Genomic DNA, 27844 nt, shown 5'->3' with positions numbered 1-27844 from the left:
CTCAGCATGGAGAAAAGAAGAAAGAAAAGGGGATGGGGGAGACAATGTCAGTGGGAGGGGCCACCCACATCGATCTCATCTGACCAATGGTTCTGCACCCCCTGCTTTGAAACCTGAATATTTTCACACTGACGACATAAACAACTTCAACAAGATGGCCAATGGCCCTTTAAATACAAGCACCCACTAGCTTACCCACAAGCGTCTGATCAGTGGCCCGGGGAAATCGGCTTTCCTCATCGAGCAGGGACAATAATCCCATGGGTTTTTGCAGGAACATATCCAATAGGGGCCTGTTGTCCTCATACTCAATGACTCGTGCATCGACACCTTCGTACAGGTATTCATTCTGTAATAGATGGGGAAAACGTGCCTTGCCATGCTGTTTTATAGAGAGAGATACTTCCATGTATGTAGCCCTTGGATGAATTTTGTGCAGGTGGGGGGAGCCTGGTATCTATTCCTCTCCCAGCAGGGAGGAAGAGAGGAGATGGAAGGTGGTGTTAGAAAGACATAGAAAAAGGGGGAGAGAGAGAGAGAGAGAGAGAGAGAGAGGTTGGCACATACTTTATTTTATTTTTTTATTTATTACATTTTTATACCACCCAATAGCTGAAGCTCTCTGGGCAGTTCACAAAATTTAAAACCATTAAGAACATAATAAAACATCCAACAAGCTAAAAACCCAAATATAAAATACAATATAAAAAGCACAACCAGGATAAAACCACACAACATAAGAACATAAGAAGAGCCATGCTGGATCAGACCAAGGGTCCATCTAGTCCAGCACTCTGTTCACACAGTGGCCAACCACCTACCGACCAAGAACACACAAGCAGGACATGAGAGTGTGTCTTGTGGTAGCAAATTCCATAATTTAACGATGTACGATCTTTTCATCTGGCTTTCCCTTGGCTGAATAAGGTGCTGCTACACCAATGGTCCATCCAGTTCAATACTGCAATGTTTATTTAATCATTTATGGGTATTTATGAATTGCTTACATCTATAGATTACAGATATTATACAAAGAATAAAAATATGAAAATATAAAAACCAATACATGGGATATATTATCTCTCTACATATCCACAAGATGGCAGGCTAAAGTACATAGGGAAGGCTTGCATAAACAGATGTGACTTCAACCTGTGCCTAAAACTAAAAAGTGTTGGTGCAGGTCTGATCTCAAGGGGAAGATTATTCCACATAGTGGGCACCACTAGAGTAAATGCCCTGCTCCGAGTGACTGTGGAGTGGACCACCAGGAGGACCTCACCAGATGACTTCAAGGGTTGAATGGGTCTATAGGGAAGAAGGTAGTCTCAGGTAATCAGGTTCCAAGTTGTTTAGGAATTTATATATTAGCAACCACTGGAGGCTGGTGGCTCCGATGTAGGTAGAACAGTGAATCTATTCTGGGTTTCAGTCAGAATGAGCCAAACCTCTAAAGAGGCTGTTCAAGGTGCTGAACCCAACCCCCAAATTAGGTCCAGCATCTTGGATAGCTCCTTTAGAGGTCTGGCTGAAATCCAGTGTGGATTCACAGCCCCACCGAAATCAGAGCAACCTGCCTCCCCTGTTCACCACAAAACCTTATATAAAGCCTAGTAGCAAATAGGTGACTGGCACAGTCCCTTCAGGACAAGTGTAATATGCTGAAGTTAGATTGTCCTCATCATCAACCTAGCTGAAGTATTCTATACCAGCTACCGTCTCCAGGCACTGGTTTGGAACACGCACGGCCTCTCCTGATTCAGATGTTACAGAGAAATCGAGCTGGGCGTCTTCAGCATACTGGTGACACCTTGCCCCAAATCTCCTGATGACCGCTCCCAACAGCTTCATATAGCTATTAAATAACATTGTAGACATGATGGTGCCCCGTGGTACCCCACAGCTCAGCAGCCAAAATGGCCAAATCCCTGGGCAGGTTCATTTGAGGAGATGGCTGCTGTGTTGACTTCACTAGGGATGGCTGAGAATTCCATTTCATTTCAGTTCACTTTTTATAAGAATGCACCAACATTCTCGTATTTCTTCAGGTTCATATGTGGCAGAAAGTGAAATTGACAAATCCACCATGTAGTGATTCCGTGGGTCAGTGGCGAATACAAGGTGACTGGTTGCGTGGATGCTCTAACTTTTTACAGCTCTGCACCTCCTGGAATAACTTTTGAAATAAGGAATGAAAATATATAGAGAAGGATGTTTGCCCGATATTCAGAACCCAGTTCTCCAATTAAATTAATTTGCTGTGCATATGCATCAGGGGTGGAAACCTTGTTTCCTTAGAGGGCATCATTCCCTTAGATGCAAATTCTTGGGACTGCATGTTTGTGGTGCATGGGGATGGAGCCAAAAATGAACAGGGCTACTCCCTTCTCTCTACCAACCTAGAACCAAATGGTGTCATCCCATGAAGCTGGTTGGTGGGAGATTCAGGGAAGATAAAAGAAAGTGCTATTTCCCACAGTGCAGAGTTGAACTATGGAATTATACTACCACAAGATGTAGTATTTGGATGGCTTTCAAAAGGGATTAGACAAATTCCTGGAGGAGAAGGCTATCAATGGCTGCTAGCCCTGATGGTTATGTGCTACCTCCAATACCAGAGGCGCTATATACACCATTTGGTGGGGAACATGGCTGGGAGCATGCTGGTGCACTCATGTCCTGCTTCTGGGTTTCCCATGGTTGGTCACTGTGTGAACAAAATGTTGGTCTGATCCAGCATGGCTTTTTTTGTATTCTTATTCTTATGTTCTTACACTGTTTGCATGATATGTTCCCAATTATGACACTATGTGTTCAGACAGGTATGCCCAGCTTTTTCTGGATGGGGTTGCATTTCTCCTGGATCCAGTTTTGTCACTGGTGACCCAGCTAGCCTCTGTGACAAGGAGCATCTTTCATCAGCTTGGGCTACAGTGGTGCAGCTAGGTATGCCATCCGGAGTTTGATTCTTCCCTTCTCTTGGGTGTAATGATATATATTACATGGGTTAAGTAGTTTTTAAAGGTTATTTTCAGCCTTTAAAGCCAAAGACATACTTAGCATCAAGTGAAGCCACTTATTCACACTGCCGTTCCTTTAGAATATAGTGGGGTCTGAAAGGGCAAGGCTAATGATTATTTTATTTGGCAGTGCAAAATCAGTTCCCCCAGGTGCAAACTGGTTTTCTAGCTTCTCTGCACAGTATGGAACTTCTTCTTCTCCCCCACTAAACTACCCTTGAAATGGTCAGGTTACATGGCACACACTATGGCCCCTTTCAGACAACACGCTAAACCATGCTGCATTAATGCATTCCATTAGCCATTTTGTGCAGCATGGTTTAGTGTGTTGTCTGAACGAGGCCAATGACGTCCTCTCTCTTTCGCCCTCCCACCCTGCTCCTTGGATTATACAGGGTGTTTTTGCAGAGTGGGAAAGAGAAAGGGATCCTGCTGTAGGGCAATACAAAATATATGGGTTTGGAACTTATGGCCCCTTCAGAATCTGAGCCCTTTAGCAATATATAACATAGTGGGAAAGGATTTCTGGGCAGTGGCAAAGAAGCAAATGTGTCTTTTCTCCTCCCACCTCCTACCAAAAACACCCCTGACAAGCTCTACACGGCTCCTGTTTCAGGCTGGCTGTGGCCCTTGACAGGAGCTGGATATTCACTGCAACATTTTGCTGCAGGTCCTGGTACACTGTGTCTAGAAATAAAGGAGGACCTCTGGATTGGGGCTTAGAGCCATAGGCTTCTGTAATATTTCCTCCCAATGAGGAATATTGTCTTAAACAATTACACTGTTGCCATTTTAAATGGTTAAATATTCATTTTTTTGGCCTTTCAATAAGCCGAATGTTTGCTCACTGACCCTTCAATTTCATCATATTTTAGAAATTGCACCATTGTGATTTTTACCTAACAACAACGAAATCAAATGACATTTTACAGTCAGATTAAATTCACCACCTTTTGAATTAGGCTGTAAACTTCCTAGATGAAATAAATGTAAAGTGGCCATTTCTCTGCCCTCTCCTTGCAAATATGTTTTCATTAGCTTGCCAGCAAATTATCAAGAACATCACCTTTTTCTTTCTTAAATTGCTCCATAAGGTCTTCATTTTTGTAAAGAACAACACAACTTTTCCCCCTTACTGTTGAGCCACAAATTACACAGTAAACCTTATTCCTCATCAAAACAACACCGCATTTGCATCAAACCTATTATCACTGTGTTCTGTTGCCTGGATACTGTAAATGGGAACCCTAATGCATTTTCATTTGGACATGTAAATTGCAGACAGCAATCAAACAATTGTACACGGAGCGTATATAAACAATGTGCTTCATTGTCTGTGGGCTGGGCTGGGCTGGGAGGGCTTGTCTCCCCAAAAGCAGTCATGGGTTATCTTTCTTATATAAAATGTAATGCACTCAGAAGTACCACACTTGCACTTGCTCTCTTTCGCCACCACACTGCTGCATTTGCATCACAGGCTGTTAGATATATCAATTAATTAATTAAATTAAATTTCTAAAACTCTCGGCAGTTCACAACAACACAGAATGGCATTTCCCCTAATTAAAGTGTTGTTCTCGGGTTGAGAAGGGTCTCACCTGTAAGTTCCCACCCTGCCTCCATTCATCAGAGACATACCCCACTAGCAGTGTGTCCGGTGGGCATGAAAAGGAGTCCTACATGTGTAGCTCAGTACGTGTGTAAGGCCCCCTTCTCACACTCGCTGAATGCGTAGCCAGCATGGCACATCACTGATAGAAAAGGCTACCAGGAGGAAGGCTTTCTCAGCTGTGGCACCCCGGCTGCGGAATGAGCTCCCTAGAGAGGTTCGCCTGGCACTTAACGTTATTATTCTTTCCAGTGCCAGATGAAGACCTTTTTATTTGCCCAGGATTTTATCAGTTTACTATCCTCTGCTGTTTTAAATCTGCATTTTATATCTCTGCACTGCTGTGGGTTTATTCTGGGGCTGTCTTCACGGTGGGTGGTGGCAGGTTATATAGATGGAGGGAGGCAATGTGGGCTTTCCAGTGGCCATTAGGTTTGCTGGGCCCACCCCCTCTCCCGGCTTCTGGTGACCAATGGCATTTTGCCTTCCGCCTGGGAACACCCCCTGTAGTAGCATTCGAGCGAGGACAGATGGGGAAGAGCTGCATTTACTGTGCTCAGCCAGGGAAAATGGGGGTAAGTCCCCGCTGGTTTTGCTCTGAATCTTCAGCTCTTTGCCCCAGGGTGGCTCCAAACTGGTAGCTGAGTCATATAACTGTAGAGACAGCCCCCTGGTTGTACTTTTGTACTGTGGTTTTGTATTGCTGTTTTAAGTTTTCATATTAAATTTTATGCTCTACTTGTGGTTTTAACGTTTGTGAACTGCTCAGACAGCATTGGCTATTGGGTGGTATAGAAATGAATGGATGAATAAATAAATATGGGGCTGACAGGTGCAATCCTCCTCTATTTGCAATATGTGAGGATTGTTCACTTGAACACCACTGTAGGGAGTTCCACTTCCTAGCTCAGCTTTAGAAAGGATCACACTGTGCATCTTTTTCGTTTGGCCTTCGGAGTGGTGGGCTAAGTAGAAACGCATGTAATAGTTAATTTGATGCTGCCTTTTTAGTTCATTTATTTAGGTTGTTTACCAAATTTACAAACTGCTCTGGATCTAAAAAAGATTCTCGAGCGGTGAACAGTAAAGAACAATAAAAATATTTAAAATCAAGCTATGCCAATAAAACCATGGCTGGTCATTCAGGAAAAACTTGTCTGAATAAAAATATCTTTAGCAGATGCCCGAAACAAAGCCACATTGGCACCTGCCTGACATCAATTGGCAGGGAGTTCCACAGGGAGGGAGCCAATATATGAGAAGCTCTACTCTGAATGGCTAGTAAACAGACCATAGGTCTACGCAGAACCACTGGGAGCACCTCCTACAATGACCTCAGTGACCGGGTAAGCTGATAAAGGAGAAGGCGCACTCTCAACGTTTTCCTTTTATGCTCTTTTAAAATTGAAAATCTGCTTTCTTCTTGTAAGTGGCGTAAAATAAATAAAAGCAGCATAAAGTGCCCACCTGCTCCCATGCAAAGACATGCTGATTGAAGTAGAACTGGATCTGCTCATTGGCAATGTTGATACAGAGCTGTTCAAAAGAATTCTTTTTGAAGTTTTCAAAACCAAAAATGTCAAGAATCCCAATATTCAGTCCTTCGTCGCTTCCGCTGAAAAGGCACAAGATGCACATTATGTTTTGTCGCTTCAGCTTCACAGCTACTTCAAGAACGGAACTACTATGCTGGGAAAACACACTTGGGAGTTGCATGAGATGGGAGACTGACAGATCCTAACATCCTGGGCTCTAAGGGGAGTTAGTCAGAGGCCAAATGTCTAACTAGAAGCTCATGCTTCTGAAAGGAAAGCGGCGGTGAGATGAGTTGTCCTTGCTTCTGGGCAAAGAGTGTTCCTATAGCATGCAAGTATTTGCATATCCCATGGGTAAATTTGCCTTGCAAATCTGAATTTACACAAATATACTACCCTACAGCAACTTATCCCAAAAGCCCCTGCGTTGCAGGACGGACCTCATCCTAGAAAGCACGGGTTAGCATGAAACATGGGTAATTTAACACTCATGTCAGAAAGATTTAAACAGAATTGAAGTCAATGGATTTTCTCTTGAATTGGGATAGCAGCAATGGTAAAGTTGTTCTTTTTTCTTTTTTTAATCCCAAGTATTACTGTTCTGTGGCAGAAAGTTCCTTCATAAATCTCTGAGTGGGAAGATGAAAAACATAGCTAACGGCCACTGTACGTTTAAATTTAGAGCCATGGCTGAGTCACACAACCACTTTTTACATGGCCAATTCAATCGATGTTTACTTTTCAGTGGATTTGAATGCATCATGCAGCCCGGGTGAATCATACAACATGTGACCACATCGCAACGCTCAGTGTTCTCCTGAATGTCTGTTAGAAATGGAGTATACAGCAAGTCATGATCCGGGCCAGTAGCAGAAGTAGTGCAACACGTTCAAGTCCGCTGTGTTATTTGTTAATTTATGACATTTCTATGGGCAGTTTACAATAAACAAACATGAAAACCGGTTTTAGGACAAAATAGAGTGAAGTAAAAAAGGAAAATATAGTAAAAAGTATAGTTTAAAAAAAGTAGTAAAACCTTACGATCAAAAAGCAAAAGATAATACAACAACAAAACAAAACTCAGGGCAACCCCAAAACTAAAAAGAAAGATTTCAGAACTGAGAGGCTCAGAGTAGAGGAGTGGTGAAAGGACAGCAGAGAGAAGGCAATGCAGCTGTCCTCAGCAGGGAGTTCCAGACCTCACCAAAAAGGCCCTCTCTCACATCTGCACAATACGTGCCTCTGAAGGTGGTGGTACCATGAGAAGGGCCTCCCCAGAAGAACTTAAAACCTGGGCAGGTTCGTAAAGGAGAAGACAGCATTATATTACATGTGAACTGATTTGTTATATGCATGGTGGAGTGGAGGGGGTGCGTGTGTGCCTGCTCCCTTACTACAGGAAGACTGTCACTACCCAGGTATGTGTCTGAACCAGACTTAAGACAGCAACACCATGTACTGCGTTCCTAAGGCGAGTCTGCAGGTTACAAACGGTGCATGGGTCAGCTTGAAACAGCTTGTACATGGTGGCTCCTCCACGCAACGGCTGCATGTAGAACAGCACACCACACGGGTCATTCTGATCACAATGCGAGTTTCCACACACCTGCCAGGACCCACCAGGAGTACCAGCTCCATGTGCCTGATAATACACATGGAGAGTGTTTCAAGGCTTATCGCATGCTCTTTTGCAATGTGCAAACCAACTCTTAACGTTCACGTACCGGAATGCACAGAAGAAGAGGTGATGGATGGAGTGATGATGGGGTACAATTAAAACTGTAAATTTAAACCTAGGGTAGAGAGGATGGGGTGTGGCTAAACAGATGTGTTTGCACTGCTAGACTAAGACGCCAAGAAGCACAATAATAAATGAATAATTCGGTCTCATCCTATTCTGTTTGCTTTAGTACCTTATGGCAGGGCTTAGATTGAAATATCTTAATGTTGGGAATAACTACTAAAATCTCTATCCTGCTTGTTTTAGCACCTTACAGGTGGGCTTAGATTGAAATATCTTAATGTTGGTTTTGGGAATAACTAGTAAAATCATATTCCACTGAAAGGTTCCTCTCCCAGTTATTGAGCTCCCAGACATTTCAGATTCAATATACTTTACATCACAGCAAGATTCCGTTTCCCACAAGAAAAACAAATCTTACCTTAAAAATGTACCTGGCTTGAGCAGTGCATTGATGTGGTTGACTATCCAACTAAAGAGCCGCCCATACAATGCTTTGGCCATGGCATCTCTTACATCAGTAGCTTTTTCCATCGTGTTGGGTCGTATAATGGTTTCACCTCGCGTCACCACACAATGAGAGGTTAGTGCTTCCTGCAACTCATCTGCCTGAATACAAAGCAAGGAAGCAGCTGCAAAACAAAGAAATGGTGTTAATGTTCATCCCTAACACAGATTCCTCACGGAGAGAAATATTTGGATAGACTTTGCAAAGTTACTCTATACTTAAGTAGCGTAGCTTGGGGACAATTCAAAGGATGGATTCATAAAGTTTGTGGCAAGAAGGAAGCTATCCTAATGAAAACAGTGTAAGGCTGGCCCATAGAAGACACAAAGAGAAATTTATTAATTAATATATGGAGCACTTCTAAGATTCTCATGTATATGAATAGTAGCCAACTCTGTTGTGGCCTTCTCTGTGGTGGCACCCTGGTTGTGGAATGCCCTCCCCTTGGTGGCCTGACAGATGCAGTTGCTGGCTTCATTTCGGCACCAAATTTAAACGGGGCTTTTTATCAAAGCCTTTGAGGGCTATATTTGCCTAAAGCTGCACATAATTTTTTGTTTTGCTTCTTAATTTATTTTCTTGTATTGGTTTGTTAATGGTTTAATATGTTTTAGCTGTGCAAATTATTTATTGTTTTATACTGTTCGGATTGATTTTATCTGTATGCTGCCCTGAGATCTCAATGATATAGATACGATACAACTGTTTAAATAAAAAAATCAGTAAATAAAACTAAATTCTCTGCTAATCATTATGTAGTCAAAATAGAACCATCTTTACACAAGAGGAAGGTATTAGCATGTTTGGTCAGGGGGACCTAAAGATATGCAGAAATACAAAAATATATTTGGGGGGGGGGGAATCAAGGGAAGGGGGAATGAAAATCAGCCCACTGAGGACTGAGAAGGGGAGTGCTGACTCTGAGTGTGAGTGTGTGTGTGTGTGTGTGAGAGAGAGAGAGAGAGAGAGAGAGAAAATGAAGAGAGGGAAATGAAATGGAGTATTGTGGGAAAAGACATGGCTGGCTGGAATCCTACCAATAAAAAAGAGAAATAGACTCTAGTGTTGAAAAGTAGAAAAGTTTTTAATCTCTTTGTCCAAATGTCTCTGCTATTTAAAAATGTGTATTCTTTTTAAAAAGCTGTTTGAAAAAAGGGCTTGAGCAGAGACATTTGGACAAAGAGATTAAAAACTTTTCTACTTTTCAACACTAGAGTCTATTTCTCTTTTTTATTGGTTCTACATAGTGTTTTTCCCTCATTATTTTGACGATGGCTGGAATCCTAAACAGGAACACTCCACAATGCAACGTTTTGTCAGTTTAAAACGTATTGTTGGGGCACTGCGGAACCTGTTCAGTATAACGGAGACATTTTGAAAGACCAGGTGTAATATGGTCTATAAAACTTGCACCAGAAAGCAACCTGGCTGCAGCATTTTGCACTAGCTGCTGTGTCCCAATACTCTTTAAGGGCAGCCACACATAAAGCATGTTACAGTAATCTAAAATGCCCCAATAGGTTAAAAATCATTCTCAAGGAGTTAACAATAATTTAAATCCGTATTTAGTCATACAATGGAGTAGATCCATTGAAATTAATGAAACTTAATTTAGTCACGACAACTTAATTCTCATTTATTTCATGGGGACTATTGTAAGTTGGACTACGCCCAGATCCAACCCAATGTGACTATTACTATACCAATGAATTAATCAGGACCACACAAGCAATTTCACCCATGACATGCTGGGAACGAAAGGTATGATGCTGCGATTCTGTGCATGCTTACTCAGAAGTCAGCTCCACCAAGTTCTGTGGAACTGATACCCTACACAAGGGTACATGGCATTAGAGCCTTTGGCCATGGCTAGAAGAGGGGGTAAAAGGGCGACTATCTTGCAATTTTATGAACGTGAGATCATCACCCTCATTTACACGTGGCATGAGACATCGCGGCCACCATTTTGTTTTTGTTTTTATTGGAGAGGGAGCACACGTCTGCAAAACGGTAGTTTTTTTTAAAAAAAATCTGTGCTCCCCCACCCCACCCGATGGGCACAGAGCTCCTGAGGAGCTCTGTGCCCCATGCCCAGCTCCTGGCTCCTCAAGGTTACTCGTAAGGAGCCAGAGGCCACACTTTCTGCAGACTCGGGATTATCCTGAGACCGCGGAAAACCCACAAAAATAGGGTAGGGCGATATCCCGGGGAAAGGGAGGGATCATCCCTCCCTGCTCCCGGGAACCCCTGTGCTTCATGTGGACACACAGGGACGATCCCTGGGATTTCACCCCATCTAGCTATGCCCTTTGTTTTCTTTCTAAAACCTAGAGTGTAAAGGCTTTGCTTAGGATAGAATTTCAAGGTTGAGGAACACAAGAGAAAAGGACCTGCCTCCAGTCCAGGACTTTGAATGCTTAATTTGGCCAATGGGTATGCTGACTGGGGATGATGGCAGTTGTAGTCCAAGACATCTGGAGGGTAGCAGCTTGGAGAAGGCTGTCTTAAAATGTGAAGTTTGATGAGGCTGGCACCAAGCTATGACGAACTTTGCAGGCAATGAGAGACGATTTCTGCGCTACGCAGATAATTCCACGGTCCATAATTAACTTGACAGTTCACTTAGGCAGCAATCCAATACATCCTTTCTTGGGAGCAACCCCCATTGAACTCAGCAGGGCTTCCTTCCAAGTAGACCTGTCTAGGGTTGCACTGTGAATCACAAAAGGCTTTTAATTATGATAAAAAGGCAAGGAAGCTCACAATTCTCAAGAGGCGTTGGATTGGAAATTATGCTCTTGTCAATCATGTACTCAGTTACCACCGATGAGAATTCAATATTTCCAACGTTTAAAATGGCAGCAAGGATGCTGTATACGCTCCCTAGTTCCTGAAAGACAGATGCACATAAACATTTCAGTTTATAGTCTTATAATTGGCACATCAGGCTATAACGCTAGTACTACCTTTCTTCATTTGAATACTGACCTTGCAGACAGAAACTTAGCATTTTGCCAGTGGCTGCATCCTCCTGAATTTGTTTTAACCTTAACTTTAGGCTGCAGTTGGAACGTTACAAATGAATGGTTGCATAGCTAAATTTGAAGGGTTATTCCTACTGCCAGATATATTTAGGTGGCTCCCAGGATGATCTCTAGATCCGGTCCAAATGTTTCAGCTCCTCCTCCTAATGTCAAAGGTGCTTTAGAATCTGTATTGTGTATCATACTGCGCAATAGCCACCCTGTAGAGCAGGGCTCTATTTTTCTCATTTTACAGATGGGTAGATGAAGTTTATTTATTTATTCATACATATATACAACTTTTATACTGCTTAATATCTTAAAATCTCTAAGGAGTTCATAATAAATATAAAATGCACTATCAAAACAGTGTAAAAACACTAAAATAGACACATAATTACAAACATTATAAGACAAGCATAAAACGGGAGAGAAGTGTCATCCTCATCCATTACAAGTCAAAGAAAGCCTGTGTAAACAAATATAAGCATTATATAAAAAATGGAATTGAGAATAAAACTGCCATTATCATACTGCCTTTATACAAATTTATGGTGCGACCACACTTAGACTACTGTGTACACTTCTGGTCACCACACCTAAAAAAGGATCTCATAGAGCTGGAAAAAGTGCAGAAAAGGGCAACTAAAATGATTCAGGGGCTGGAGCATCTCCCCTGTGAGGGAAGGTTACAACAACTGGGATTGGTTAATTTGGAAAAAGGAGGCTAAGGGGAGACATGATAGAGGTGTTCAAAATTTTGCATGGTGTGGAGAATGTGGATAGGGAGACCTTTTTCTCCCTCTCTCAAATACTAGAACCCGGGGTCATCCCATGGAGCCGATTGGTGGGAGATCCAGGACAAATAAAAGGAAGTACTTCTTCACACAGTGCAGTGAAATTATGGAACTCAGTACCACAAGATGTAGTGACGGCCACCAATTTGGATGGCTTTAAAAGGGGCTTGGATAAATTTCTGGAACAGAAGGCTATCAATGACTACTAGCCCTGATGGTTATGTGCTTCCTCCAGTATCAGAGGCAGTAAGCCTGTGTGCACCAGTTGCTGGACTACATGGATGGGAGGGTGCTGTTGCACTATGTCCTGCTTTGTAGGTCCCTGGCCGATGGCTGGTTGGCCACTGTGTGAACAGAGTGCTGGACTAGATAAACCCTTGGTCTGATCCAGCATGGCTCTTCCTATGTTCTTATGTTCTTAACTTCACTATACTTTCTGCCTCTTGAGCAGTGCATGGGAGGGTGTTCCAGAGGATGGCCACTACTCCTGAGGAGGTCTGGGTGCATGCTGTTATCTGGCAACACTTGGGAGTGCCTTTTTCTTTTTGGGTGTGGAAAGGCGAGCTATAAATCAAATTAATAAACAAACTGCAAGAGTTGTTTATTATGTTGACAATGAGGTCTTTGGCTATTCAGAGAAGAGAAGTGCAAGGCCTTGAACTAGCATATATCTGCTGTTTGTTTCCTAGCCAAGTCTTGTCCTTTTCTTGTTCTTTTTTTTTTTTTAGAAAAGAAAATTGTCCACTATGTCTATTTCTAAAATTATTCTGGGGACGACTGAAATGGCTATGCTGGCTTCTCTCATTACACTGAGTTACGTGACATCTTTGTGCCCTTTCCCTATAAGTGTTAAATATGGCTTGACCTGTCTTGTACGGTATGATTACAGTTTCTTCCCGCCAGCCCTTTTCAGCTGTATATCTTTTTTTTAAAATTGTTTTGTCATGTAACCTTTAGTTTGATTTTAAGGTACAAATATGGGCTGTGAGTGTGTGTACAATAGGAACATGCTGCTTTTCTATTAAAAGAGAGCGCTTTCCTGAAATGCTCAAGGGGTTGTTTTGACCATATTGCAATAAGATTTCTTCCCTGGATGCCTTCTTAGCGTAGCAGAACTTGGAGGAAATTTAGGACTAAAGGAGACATTTTTATGCACTTCATTTTTCCATGGATGATGCCATCATGCAGTTTCTACTCATCCACACACCCCGCCTTCCTGCAGTGAAAAATTATCTGCATCACGTAAGCTGTCAGGATGCTATTAGCTGTGTGTGGAATACCTCACGTGTGGTCACCTCACTATACCACAAATACCTTCCTAAGAGCTCAAGGAGAGCATAAATTTGACAAGCCAGCATTTTGTATGCAGAAATAAAGGCCTTTTCCCCCAGGATCATCCCTGTGCATGCAAATGACACACAGGGGATCCCAGGAGCAGGCAGGGACAATCCCTCCATTTTCCTGGTATAAGCCTTAGGTGTAAAAAGGGCCAAACACAGACTGCAACGTAAAATCACCACACACGTTAGAGCTCATTTCTACTTCCTAGTGCTTTTGACACCAGTTTCACCTGGTGGAAATTTAGCTGAAATTACAGAAGTTATAAACTTTTATACTGGCTAACCCAGTAAACAAAAGTGGTCGCCAATTGATTCTACATCTCTACCAGACTACCACCCTAAAAGAATTATATAGATGATGAAAAGAAAGGAAGCAAGGAAAAAGTGCTGCTTTTAATGATGAACTGGTTTTAAACGTTTGAATTAGTTGTATGTATTTTATGGTGTTTTTATTTGTGTTGTACCCCGCCTCGATCCAGAGGGAGAGGCGGGTAACAAATAAATAAATATATTATTATTATTATTATTATACATCACTCATCTAACTTCATCTGCATTAACCACAATAGGTTTGAAGCGAGGTAGATAACAAATGGAACCCTCTGTAAATCTATCAATCCTCTCAGCTGTGGCGCCCATGATGTGGAATGAACTCCTCTTTGAGATCAGTGAGCTCCTAGTGTGGAGTGGGTTAAAACACATTTATTTTATATTTATTTATTTATTACATTTCTATACCGCCCAATAGCCGGAGCTCTCTGGGCGGTTCACAAAACACATCTGTTTGCCTAGACATTTGCCTAGGCAAACACATCTGTTTGCCTAGACATTTCCCTGACTGCTAGTATTGTCAGCTACTCCTGATTACTTTAAAGAGATTATTTTATCACAATTTTACTGTTTTAATAATTCACTGAAATAATAATAATAATAATAATAATAATAATAATAATAATAATAATAATAATACTTTCAAACTGGATTTAGAGATCTAATTTCCTTGGAGCTAAAAACATTTAGAGTCAGTTCTAAAATAACAAGTAGCATTCACAGGATACACTTTCGGATTATTTTGTTCAGTTGACTATGTTTCCCCCCGCCCAAAGGAATGTTCCATAAGGCAATTTGTTTGAGGACCATCCTTGATATGAGTCCTGCTACATCCAACTCATGGGCTCATGTTATTATTATTATTATTATTATTTATTTATTTATATAGCACCATCAATGTACATGGTGCTGTACAGATAACACAGTAAATAGCAAGACCCTGCCGCATAGGCTTACAATCTAATAAGTTGTAGTAAACAATAAAGAGGGAAGGAGAATGCAAACAGGCACAGGGAAGTGTAAACAGGCACCGTGTAGGATGAAGCTAACAGTATAGAGTCAGAACGAACTCAATATTTGAAGGCTATAGGGAAAAGAAAAGTTTTTAGCTGAGTTTTAAAAGCAGTGATTGAGTTTGTAGTTCTCAAGTGTTCTGGAAGAGCGTTCCAGGCGTAAGGGGCAGCAGAAGAAAAAGGACGAAGCCGAGTAAGGGAAGTGGAGGTCCTTGGGCAGGCAAGAAGCATGGCATCAGAGGAGCGGAGAGCACGAGCGGGGCGATAGTGTGAGATGAGAGAGAAGAGATAGGCAGGAGCTAGACCGTGAAGAGCTTTGAAGGTCAGCAGGAGAAGTTTATATTGGATTCTGGAGTGAATTGGAAGCCAATGAAGAGATTTCAGAAGTGGAGTGACATGGTCAGAGCGGCGGGCCAAGAAGATGATCTTAAAACTGCTTTGTTGATATATTTTCTAACATAATGTTTTCATGCATGTGTATCTATGGGTTAACTGTCCAAAACAAAGATGCCCTGTGGAAAGTGATTCTATACTTGTTGCAATTTTAAAACAGACTATGCAAGAGAAAAGAAGTGGGCTGTTCAGATAACAACAGGTATTGTAAGATATGAAACCAAGTTAAGTTTCTAGTAATAAAATGTTCTTTTATCTAATTGATCATTGTTAATTCATATATATTCAAGGCTTGCAGAAATTCCCTTTTGCTACTATTGGCTTTGATTTGAAACACCTCGAAAATGCTTTATTAAAAAGCAACCACAACATTGCACAAGTTCGTTGCTCTCACCTCCATTGTGAACCCAATCACTTTGAAGCACTGCTCAATTAATTCAAATTGGGATTTGTAGAAACTGTTGTTCATGAAATCTTGTACTGTTCTGAGATGTTCATTTTGTAGATACCTAGAGGAATAACAGAGTGAGAAAGAACGCGGGGAAATTGATATAAACATCCACGTGAAAACCAAGGCAAAACTTCTCCATTTTTTAATGGTTAGCTATAGCTTTGGCTAATGGGCAGTATAGAAATGCAATAAATAAATAAATAAAGAGAACCCATTCATGTATTTACCTGAAAGAACTCAGGGCAGTAACAAGAGTTTAGGGCAGCCTTTGCCAACCTGGTGCCCTCCAGATGTGTTGGACTACAACTCCCATCAGCCCCAGTCAGCAAAGTTGGGGAAGGCTGGTTTAAGGAAAGCGGTGGGGAGATAGATACAATACAGATGCAATGTAACTGTTACCTGGGAGGCTTATTTTCGGGCAATTTATAATGAGCTAGTTTTTTCTTCTCTGCCAAACCAGCATAGATGTAATAGAAGATATGAAAATTCTTCTCCCCTCTGAAATTAAAAACAACAGAGCAACAAGCCACAATATGGCAGCTATTAAAATAACACCAACATTGAGCCAAGAATGTCTAACGTTTGGTTGTCTGCTATATTATGAAATGCTTGGCAAAAGCACTCAGGGCCTGTTGAGACAACACACTAAGCCATGGTTAGGCCACTAACCCTTTTGCAGCAAATGGATAGTGAGCTTGTTTAAACCATGTTATGTAGCCACCATGGTTAGGAATGGTTCAGTTCAGTTTAGTTTATTGCATTGACAGCCAGTCATTCGCAAAACAGGGCTAGGAATGGTTCACACAACATGCTAAGTCATGTTTCACATGACACACTAAGCCATAATTTTTAGCTCAAAATACTTAAACACTATGGCTTAGCGTGTCGTCTGAACAGGATCTCATATTTACACTTTAGGTAATGTTATAGCCAGTCCTAAGCGTTGCTCCATCAACCTGTAAGAGTTTAGGAAGGGATGCCGAAGTGGTCACTGTACAAGATGACAAAACATAGCAATAGGCCAGTGTGGGAGCCAGTGTGGTGTAGTGGCTAAAGTGTCGGACTGGGAGTCAGGAGATCCGGGTTCTAGTCCCCACTTCGCCATGGAAGCTCACTGGGTGACTTTGGGCCAGTCACAGACTCTCAGCCCAACCCACCTCACAGGGTTGTTGTTGTTGTGAGGATAAAATGGAGAGGATTATGTGCGCCACCTTGGGTTCCTTGGGAAAAGGTGGGATATAAATGTAATAATAATAATAATAATAATAATAATAATAATAATAATAATAGGCTAGCATTGAAAGCAGATTGTAACGGTGGGGAAAGCATAGATATGAATATATATATTGTGTGTGTGAGCACACACATCTGTGCGTACATTCTTTCTCCCACACACACTGATTAAAGTATCATTTTTCTGTTTTTAAAGGAAAACCACAATCCTCTGTATGTCAATCTTATAACATTTTGAGTTTCTAAGTGTGGGCCAGTTCAGATGAATGCTTACTATTTATATATTATAACTACTGTACACTGCAGAGATTCCCTTTAGCTCAATTGCAACTAGAAAACGGAATAAATAGTCATCATCAGGGTGGTTCAGCTTTCTTGGGGTGAACGCAATATCACACTTGTCTGCCCACTGTTCACGCATACCCCGTGAGTTGGACATAATACAGACGCATAATGCATGTGTATGTCCACATTGTGTAGCCATCAGTGTAACAGCTAGGACATTACTAGAGAATTCATTTGGATGGACCACGTAATTTCAGAGGTCTTCTGCAAATGCTACAGCCAGTCTGACCAGCTGATCACATGCATGTTGTGCCTACAAGTAGGCAGTACACTAATGTACCCTTGTTGCTTGACAGAACTAAACCCCATTTGAAAACTTTCCCACACTCTTCTTTGGAAGTGTCCCTTTTACTTACACAGCTTGATGGATGACTCTAGATTTTTCTAGAAGATATTCTGAAATCTGAGCGCTTACAACAGTTCCATTGGATGTGAACTTCATTTCTAGGTACTTCCCAAATCTGCTGGAATTATCATTAATAATAGTGCCTGCATTCCCAAACGCCTCCAGCAGATTATTGACTTGGAGAATTTTTTCTTGAAGAGTCCTATTATTAGCCTAGATATATGTTAAAAAAAAAGAAGAGAGAGAGGATTTTTTAAAAAATAATTTCTCATTATACCCATAAAAAAGTATTCTCCCACCCTCCTTATTCTGTGACCCTCCTTATACCCACTATCAATAACAGGCAGAAAGTAAACTCAAGTTCTTATGTTAGTTTCTTAAAGAGGGGAACACATTTATTTGAACCCCTCTCCAACTGGGGTAACACAGATCATGTCTAAGGATTCAAAAGAAATATGTGACAGTAGTGAAAGACTAATCTGTCAGTTTTGGTTTTTCTCAGTTTATCATTCTCCCAACCTTAAGTTTGGTTCATCCTGAACTTCGAAAACTTTGCACTTTCTGTCTTGAATGTTGAGATTATTTTTTTTTTAAAAAAATGTACACATTTTTGTACGCATTTCTCCAAATACATCCATTTTTTACGATTTCCCTAATATACACATTTTTTGCAAATAAGTTTCTCAATCTAACACATTTTTAAAAGTTATATTCACTAACATGTACAATTTTGTGTGCACTTCCCCCTAATATTCCATTTTTTGTATGCAGTTTTTTGATGGGGGAACTCCATTGCAAAATTCAGAGAAGTGCGAATTTCAACGGATAACTGAGTTTCAGTTCACATATCAGTTCGCAAGAGCAAAATTAGATAAGTTTGCATTAAAATGTGAACTGAATGAATGTCTTCCCTATCTCAACATGGCTGGGCTTTATTACTGAGACAGCTGTGGAGGTGGCATGGAGCACAAACCCATCGGGGATGGCTGGAAGCAAAAACATTTTTAAAAAAGGCTTAGAAGCAGTCTTACCCTTCCAAGGACTGTCAGCTGTTGAACCAGAAGATGGGCGCTCTGGGTCTTCCCTGCTCCACTTTCTCCAGAAATGACAATACACTGTAGATGAGAGCCAAAGACCACTTGTATAACCAACTTTCTACACAACCAAGGCGAACATCAAATTTGATTTTGCAGACCATTATCATTACCTGGTCCGAATTGTATGTGACCATGGACTGGTATGCAATATCAGCCACAGCAAAAATGTGAGGGGGATTGGCGGTCCGCTTAGCCCCAATGTACAGCTTGGAATGCTGAAGGTAAGAGCGTAGAAATATTATATACTCCATTATTTTATGTTATCCTCTTGCATTTCTGGCCTCCTGAGATTGACCATTTAGGGGTAGTGGTGTTGCCAAAAGTTAGAATTACCTGGCTTGGAATGCTAATTTGCCTAGCCTAGCCCTCCCCAACCTGGTGCCTTCCGGATGTGTTGGACTTCAACTCCCATCATTCCCTAGACACCATGGCTATTGGCATAGCTCATAATGCTAGAATGCAGTATGAATCAAACATTATTTCTTTCTTAAGTTCTTCTACGACTCGGAATGGGCAATGAGATTTTTCATACAATTTATTAAGTCTAATTTTAGTTCAAGTCCTGGACATCAATCACTGCTCAGACAGAGCTAAGCAAACAACCCCAAGGAGGATTGCTAAGGCTCGAGGGACACTTGGGGGAGATGTTATGCAGCCCTGAGCTTGCTCGACCAAGCTCTTAGATGTTTCCCAATCCAAGCAGCCAATAGCACATGCAAAGGCTTTTATTATTAAAGGCTCTGCTAACTATTCCCCCTAGACAATGCTTTCTTGACCTCTTTAGCATACAGTGAGGAAAGAAAGCTTCCCTCTCAAATGCCTTGGTGCTCAGCCCAAATGTGGTAACCTTCTAAAATTCCATGCCAAATAGAAGCTGTTATTTTCACACCTGTGTGGCATAAAGGTCTAAGTTCCGAAAAGGGTTGACTGCAATGAGAATGTCTCCCACGTAGGTGTAGATCTGATCCCTGGCATAGCTCTTTTGCAATTGCTCCGTTACTGTATTCTGTTTAAAAGAAAGAAAAAGGAAGTATCTATTTATGTCTGTTTTTTTATGATACATACTTTGAACAAAGACTAAGGGACTGTTCACAAAACACACTAGCATGAACTCGGTAGTTGAGTGCAGGTTGTTGTGGCATCATGGGTTGTCTGAATCATGCAGTGTGGCTTGTTTTTCTTGAACAAGCCATTTTAGGAACCCATGTTTGTTGACAGGTTGTTCAAGCCACATTACATGGTTAACAAGTCAACCTGCAAGAAGTGTCCTGGGTTTGGACAACAAGCTAACTCACAGTTCAATAAACAACTCAAGGTTCTTCAATAACTAACACTCAACCACTGAACCGTGGTTTAGCATGTTGGCTGAACCCAAGGCAGAGATCCTGACACACAAGGCCATAATTAAAGAGAGTTTCAAATACATATGCAAGCTCCTGTAAACTGAAAATGTGGACTTTTATTATCCATAACATTATCTTTAATCCCATCCCCATTTTTTATACCTGCCTTGCAAAAGTTACACAAAACTGGGGAGGACAAGAGAATTCTGCGACTCCTGTCACTTGTTGACTATACTCATTCAATGTCTTTTACCCTCTGGCAAACCACTCTTAACATATGGCTTATAAATATTGCAAATAAATATTAGGCTCTTATCCAAAAACCTTAGATTCATTAGGTTAGCTCCTGTACCATTAATTGGTTGATGCTGGCACAGTTGTTTCAAAAGTATATCACGCACTATAAATACATGACAAACTGCCAACTTATCCCTAAATCCATTACAGCTAAGGGCCATATAAGATGTGTGAACCCATGTTTATTTATTTGAATTTTATTCCAAAGCTTCCAAGGCTAACAAAAGAATGCAAGAGAACAATTTAAAAATAGCAAATTAGTGACATATTCTGATTAAAAGCTCACATTAATAAAAATCAGCAGATAAAACAGCGAGCTGAAATAAAATTAACCATTAAAGCTGGGATAATAAAACATATTCACCCGGTTCTGAAAGTTGGTGCCAAATAGGGATGGATGAACAGTGATTTGAGTGTTCACCCAGATTCTCTGAACACCAACTTGAATCTCAGCTCACCTAATTTTCCATGTTCATTTCACTCCCTGGCCTGGTTCAGACAACATGCTAAACCATGCTGCTTAACCACAAAATGGTTAATGGAATGCATTAAGGTCAATGCATTCTGTTAACCATTATGTGGTTAAGCAGCATGGTTTAGTGTGTTGTCTGAACCAGGCCTTTTTCATTTTGTTGAAATGGGAAAAGTGAGCATTTCGACTGCGTTTACTCAGCAAGACTGAAGGCTAAATCTGTGTCTCAAACCACCTTTGTTAGAGAAGAGGAGAAGCTCTAAGATAGAGGCTTGGGAAGGGTTTTACCTCAGTGGTAGAGCACATGCTATCAATGAAGAATATCCCCGGTTCAATCCTTGGCATCTCCAGATAGGGCTCAGAAAGAAACAGGTTTGAAAACCTTGGACAGCTGCTGCCGGTCAGTGTTGACAATGGATTGGATACAGACTTAGTCATACTTAGAGTAGCCCCATTGGAATCAATGGGGCTCAAGGTAGCTTCCTATATTCCTATGTAAACAGGTTTTGTCCAGGGCCTGGTAGATAGTATATGACCGGCCTAGATACACAGCAGCCCTGTTAATGCACTAACAACATGAAGGCAAATGCACTCCTCCGATCCTTGCACATTCAGCAAACACCTGAAGGGGGAGCTATCCATACTTGCAGAGACTCCTCCATACACTTGGGGCTCTCAAGAGTGTGGAGGAGGCAATAACAGCACAGCTGGCTCCACTTTTTAGACTTTCAGCGATTGCAAAATGCAGAGGAACAGAGCTAGGTAAGTCACTGCTGTCAATGGACCAGGCCAGGAGGCACAATCCCACTCCCCTCTCCATTCAGGAGCACCTGGACATTTAAGCTCCCTGGACACAAACGTCGAGCCAAATTAAAAGGTCTTACCTCATCTAATGCTTCCAAGGTTGCCAGATCGTCTACATCCTCCTGGTTTACAACTGGAGACCTGCTGTAATTCCCTTTCTTAGTATGAATACGTTCAAATCTGTTCGAGAAAGCAAAAATTGGGGGAATATAAGTACATGGAAAGAAAATAAAGAGAACAACTGTGATTTCAATGATGTAGAAATGAATAAACAAAAGGAACACTCTCTTTAAGAAATGGGATCATTGGACTCCCTAGTTCCTTATTATGGAATTCTTTGCAGGTATATGTATGGCTACTTTTACCATCCTGGACCCATGCAGCAATGCACTATGGCAGCCATACTGCAGAGATTTGGGATTGGAACTCAGGTCCTAGATCCAACATTAAGGAGGTCAAAACCTGTCCCTATTTCTGCAACATTCCCACTTTCCAGCATGCTCACACTGCATGTTCAGTGAACAGCAACCTAATAAGAGCCCTGCTGTATCAGACTAAAGCCTATCTATTCTAGTATCATGTTTCCTACTGTCCTGCAACAGGACACTTTCCTGGAAAAGCAGATATGCAATTTAAGCAATGGAGATCCCAATCATTGTTGCGCATTCCATACACATTATTATCCACAATTGTTCATCACATTCCCCATTCAAAACCTCTGACGTTTCTCTAAGCAGTATAAAGCAGATGTGAATCACTGCTGGCCTCTGCATGCCTAATTGGTTTAATTGCACTACACTTTGCATATTTGATCAGTGCTTTCTTCCTCCACAGATCCAGCAAAAATATACTGAAATCTGCTGGCTGATTAGATCACTCAGAGTGCAATCCTAAGGGATTGTTGCTTGATAAACAGAGGAGCCATGCAGAGCAGGAGGAAGATGGAAGTGATAATGCCTCCATTTTGCATTTTCAGCAAGATGAGCCTTTCGGCTTGTCTAGCCGATCTACCTTGTTGTGGGTGGGATGGATGATGGGAAGGGATTTAGGATCTTGGCTTCTCATCCTCCCTCCCCATGCCCAATACACCCCCTTTTCCCTCTCCCCAAGGTCTTCCGATATTGATGTTGCAAGCACGGAAGAGCAACAAGCATGGTGCTTTCCACAGCGGCTGTGAAGGAGAGGAGGGAATGATCCAATCTTGGATTCCCCCCTCTTGAGGTCCTAGCAGTGTCTATGGCTCCGGGAGCGGGGGAGGAATCAATCACATCCTATGCCCCCAGGATGTTCTTCCAGGGAGCACAGGATTGCTCAGTTAACCACAACAGTAAATATGCAGTTATCATTTGAAAATGGAAAACCAATGATATGAGCGGTATCTTTCTTAGCAAGTAGATAAATGTTTCAAACAAGATAATCTCCTTTTCAGAGTTCTACACCAGAGATGTCGGGTTAGAATGAAAGGGAGCCCAACAACTATATTCTCAATACTGGTATGTCTGTAGGTGTTTTTCACATGTTAAATTGGTTTGCATTATGCATATAAATCCACATTATTCGGAGTGCACTTTCTCTGATACGGTAAATATTGATCACAAACTAGTCTGAGTTAGGATGGGGCGGGGGCAGTGAGGTGGCCCAGTTTTCTGATGACATTGAATTATCTAGGGTGGGTAAAACAAAAACGGACAGTGAAAAACTCCAAAAGAATCTCTCCAAACTAGAGGAGTGCCCATTAAAATGGAAAATGCCGTTCATTGTAAACAAGGGTAACGGGATGCACATTGGAGGAAAATATCTTAACTTCATGCGTACACTGAGCTGGTGGAGATTTACCAGGAAAGGGATTTGGGGGTTATGGTGGATAACTCAATGAAAATGTTGACCCATTGTTCAACTGCTGTGAAAAAGACAAATTATATACTGGGGGGGGGGGAGCAATCAAAAGTAAAACTGCCAAATATTGTAATGACTTTATACAAATCTATGGTATCTTTATACCATATTCCAAATGCCACCACTTCTGGTCACTACCCCTCAGAAAAGATATTGTAGAGATGGGAAATCTGCAGAAAAGAGCAACCAAAAGGATCAAGGGGATGAAACAACTCTCCTGTGAGAAAATATTACAACATTTGGTGCTCTTTAGTTTAGGAAACAGACAAGTAAAGGGGAGACATGATAGAGTATCCAAAATTATGCATGGTGTGGAGTAAATGGATACGGGGCAAACGTCATAATACTAAAATGCAGATTCATCCAATGAAGTTGAATGGTGGGAGAATCAAGACAGATAAAAAGAAGTACTTTTTTCACACAGGTCATAACTAAATTATGGAAGACATTGTGGCCATCACAAGATGTAGTGATGGCCACAAGTTGAACAGCTTTAAAATGGGATTTCACAAATTCATGGAAGATAAGGCTACTACCCTGATGGTTATGTGTTACCTCCAGTATCAGAGGCAATTTGCCTCTACAGTTGTTGAAGAACATGGACAGTGGGGTACTATTACACCCATGTCCTGTGATTGGGTTCTCATAGGTATCTAGTTGGCCACTGTGGGGACAGAATGCTGGATTAGATAGGCCTTTGCACTGATCCTGGGCCGGATCTACATTACTGCTCTAAAGCGCTTTATAACAGTTATAAAGCGCTTTAACTGCTTTAAAGCACTTTAAAACTGTTATAAAGCACTTTAAAGCAGTAGTGTAGATCCGGCCCTGCACAGTTCTTCTTACAGTCTTATACCATGACTCAAGCCCTCAGTGGGTCTTGAACTAGTGACCTGAGAAGTTTTAGGCAGGGATTCAACCTGTGCTCTGTCATCAGGCAACAAAGCCAAAGGAAGGAACTGCATACCAGCCCAAGGACTTTCGTTGTAGCAATAGGACAAGAATGTGTCAGGTGATCATCTCTACAAAAGCTTCCAGGTCGGACTTGCTCATTCATCTGCCTTTTTTTCGCCCTGCCCTCAAGTTTCACAGGGACAAGGTCTGATGTGCATTCCCACAGACAGCAGGAGAAAAGCTCAAAGGTGATCTAAGCCTCAGGTGTAAAATGTCATTTCATAACACCCTGAAATGCTAATGTAAGGTCATGGCATGTGACATTATATGGGCATGTTTGGAAGTGTTCCATATCCTAAGCATTGCTTGGCAGAGCAAAAGAATTTGCTTCAGGCTGGAGGCATTTCTAGAAGGGAAAATGTTGCTTGGCTTTTAAAGAAATCTGTAATTTTGAAGAAATTTGCTTGGCAGCGCTGTGCACGAAAGGTCATCCTCTTTCCTACACATGTCTTCTTGACAGGGTGACTTTGACCACATCTCTGCATATACGGTCTGAACGACAGATGCAGGAACTGACATGCTATTTTTCCTCCTCGCTGAAGGAAACGACATAGCCTTGAGTCAACTTGTCATTCCCTATTCCTGATGTTAACCGTTACATACCACAAACTATTTTTACCCCACTGCCAAAGACAGAAAATTGTGTCGCAGGAATGATGGCCAGCATGGTTTCATATTCAGCCTGCAGAGTTTAGCAGCTGCTGAAATTGGGGAAAGATAAAATAAGCCAAGACACCAAGATAATCTTTTGTTTCTCCATCTGCATTTCCCCCCATATGGATTTTCCTTTTAGAATGTCAGTTTCCTTAAGAACATAAGAGCCACGCTGGATCAGACCAAGAGTCCAGCACTCTGTTTCACACAGTGGCCATCCAGCTGTTGACCAGGGACCCATAAGCAGGACACGGTGCAATGGCACCCTCCCAACCAAGTTCCCCAGCAATTGGTGTATATAAGCTTATTGCCTCCTTGGTATGTGTCCACTGACGTTTCTCATGTGTGTATGTTTGCACGTACACTTACACACTTTTATAGGGAAATCTACAAAGCCTGTATACTGATTCTTTTATGGATAGTTTGAGGATAAATCAGCTTAGATTGTTCACCATGCAACGTATATAGAAGAGACAGATATGAGAACACCATGGTATTTTGCCAGCTACCAAGTCAAAGGGCACAAACCCCCTCAAGGGGAGTGTTGATGGTTCACTTCTTTAGTCCCCAAAGTGTTCATAAAAATAATTCTCTCAACTGATGTTAGCAGACATGGTTTCTTTTACAGTCATACTCATGGGCACTGCAAACATAAATATCTGCATTTCCCCACTGTTCCCATTTCAATCAGTGAAATTATTATTCGTCGTGTTTGTTACAGACACTCAGTTCCACAGGCAGTTTCAAGAATTTGACAGGCTGCTTCATCAAGGCGGCATTGACAACAGAATGACTCAAGACAGTTATTGTTTCTGCTCATTTTCTCCCCGCCTCCGGCCGCCTACCTCACTCCCTGTCTTTCAGTTAAAGCAAATGGAGGTCACTAGAACGCTTTTGGTCCAATTGTTCAAAATCCACAAAAGTGATTTTTTTGATGGCTCTCAAAACAGCATGGAAAATGCCAACTCCTTGGCAATTTGTTGCCATTTGTAAGGTAATTAGAATAGTTCATCTGACAGGGAAAATTCCTAGGTCAGCTAATCAGCTGTTATTTGATGTTATAAAAGAACAAATGAGCAAAAATGTAAAAGCACACCTCGGAGATAAAAATAAGGATGAAAAAATAATAATACACGGCCATAATTCTGGATGATCCAGGAGCATGGAACATAATGCTACACTATGTAGACAGCATTGTGGGTGCATTTTTTGACAAGGAACTCCTACTGCAACATTAGACGAGGTTAGGAACTGGTGCATCACTGCTCACCTTTGGCATAAATAGTCCATGTTTCTACTAGCCATGACAGTCTGAGGGAGCCCAATGAGTACCAGTACCATCCCTTAAGATTTGCAAAAATCAGTTGCAATGATACATCCATTCTACTCTGTGAATGAAGTGGTCAAAACCTAGGAATGGGTGAATCTGTCAAGTTCAAGAAAAGAATAAGCAAGAAGTGAACTATCCAACATTGAAGCAACATGGAGAGGAATACACAAATTTGTTTTGTTCAGCTGGATCTGTGACGGAGTGCTAAGAACAATTTTAATTGGCAGAAATCTGGTGAGTGGGTTTTGCTTTCTTGCACAGGGTCTATTACGAATTTGATGCTGTTTAGGAGGAGGAACCAGAAGGTTCCAAGTAAATGTTTCCCAATGCTACCTACAGTATACAGCCACAGCCTACTGGGCCTTTAGCAAAAGGCGGGATACAAATAAATACAACAACAACAACAACAATACCCCAACATGGGTAAGACCATTTCCCTACCTCTCCAGCCTCCCTGCTTTCAAGATGACAAGCAGTCCTTGGTGGGGTTTCCCTACCAAACCCTGCTGGGAACAGGGTTATGACAATGTGGTGTAGTGGCTAAAGTGTTGGACTGGGAGTCGGGAGATCCAGGTTCTAGTCCCCACTCAGCTATGGAAACCCACTGGGTGACTTTGGGCCAGTCACACACTCTCAGCCCAACCCAACTCACAGGGTTGTTGTTGTGAGGATAAAATGGAGTGGAGGAGGATGATTATGTATGCCGCCTTGGGTACCTTGGAGGAAAAAATGTGGGATATAAATGCAATAATAAATAAATAAATAAATAAATAAATAAATAAATAAATAAATGTATGTTGTGAACTACCTGGAGAGGTTCAGCTATTGAGTAGAATAGAAATAAAAATAAATAAACACATTAAGCTATGGTATCACTGTACGTTTGGGATCTTAAGCTGGGTTAAAGCAACAAACCATGGTTAACTCTAACCACAGTTAAGCATGATGTCTGCACTGGTCTGGATCTTTAAACAGCTTGAAAATCACTTAGTTGTCTCTCAAAATGTCTTTTTTCAAGACGCATCAGTCACACCTGGCTCCTTTAACACATCACTAAACAACATGCTTTTTACACTTTTATCATTGCTAAAGGTCATCCTGTACATTCTGTCCAAATGCCTGTACGGTTGGTCTGTGTGTGTGAAAAATATTTGTAGTAAAACTTAATTGGATCAGCTACAAAAAACACAAGCATCACTACAATTCTTCCTGGATTGGCAAACGCAAATGGACAGATGAAGCAACAGAAGACAAGCTGATCTTGCCAGATAATGCTTGATAGGATAACCTCTCTGCTTGAGTGTCACTTTGAG

The 27844-nt window shown here is 41.5% G+C and overlaps 1 protein-coding gene across 1 annotated transcript in view; it reads right to left on the bottom strand.

Moving 5' to 3' along the window:
- MYO3A (myosin IIIA) overlaps positions 1 to 27844 on the bottom strand; it is a 112027-nt gene that overhangs the window by 38645 nt on the left and 45538 nt on the right. Inside the window, exons 9-19 of the mRNA XM_063127856.1 lie at positions 21778 to 21877; positions 19671 to 19787; positions 18892 to 18996; positions 18716 to 18799; positions 17695 to 17897; positions 16160 to 16258; positions 15704 to 15818; positions 11177 to 11303; positions 8327 to 8537; positions 6097 to 6244; positions 196 to 349 (exon numbers count right to left, since the gene is read on the bottom strand). Coding sequence (XP_062983926.1) covers positions 196 to 349; positions 6097 to 6244; positions 8327 to 8537; positions 11177 to 11303; positions 15704 to 15818; positions 16160 to 16258; positions 17695 to 17897; positions 18716 to 18799; positions 18892 to 18996; positions 19671 to 19787; positions 21778 to 21877 — 1463 coding nt within the window. The remainder of the gene's footprint in view (positions 1 to 195; positions 350 to 6096; positions 6245 to 8326; positions 8538 to 11176; positions 11304 to 15703; positions 15819 to 16159; positions 16259 to 17694; positions 17898 to 18715; positions 18800 to 18891; positions 18997 to 19670; positions 19788 to 21777; positions 21878 to 27844) is intronic.

The sequence above is a fragment of the Elgaria multicarinata genome, chromosome 1, assembly GCF_023053635.1.
Source record: "Elgaria multicarinata webbii isolate HBS135686 ecotype San Diego chromosome 1, rElgMul1.1.pri, whole genome shotgun sequence".
Lineage (NCBI taxonomy): Eukaryota > Metazoa > Chordata > Lepidosauria > Squamata > Anguidae > Elgaria > Elgaria multicarinata.
The sequence above is the reverse complement of the archived record's forward strand: the minus strand, read 5'-3'. Positions and strand labels throughout refer to the sequence as shown.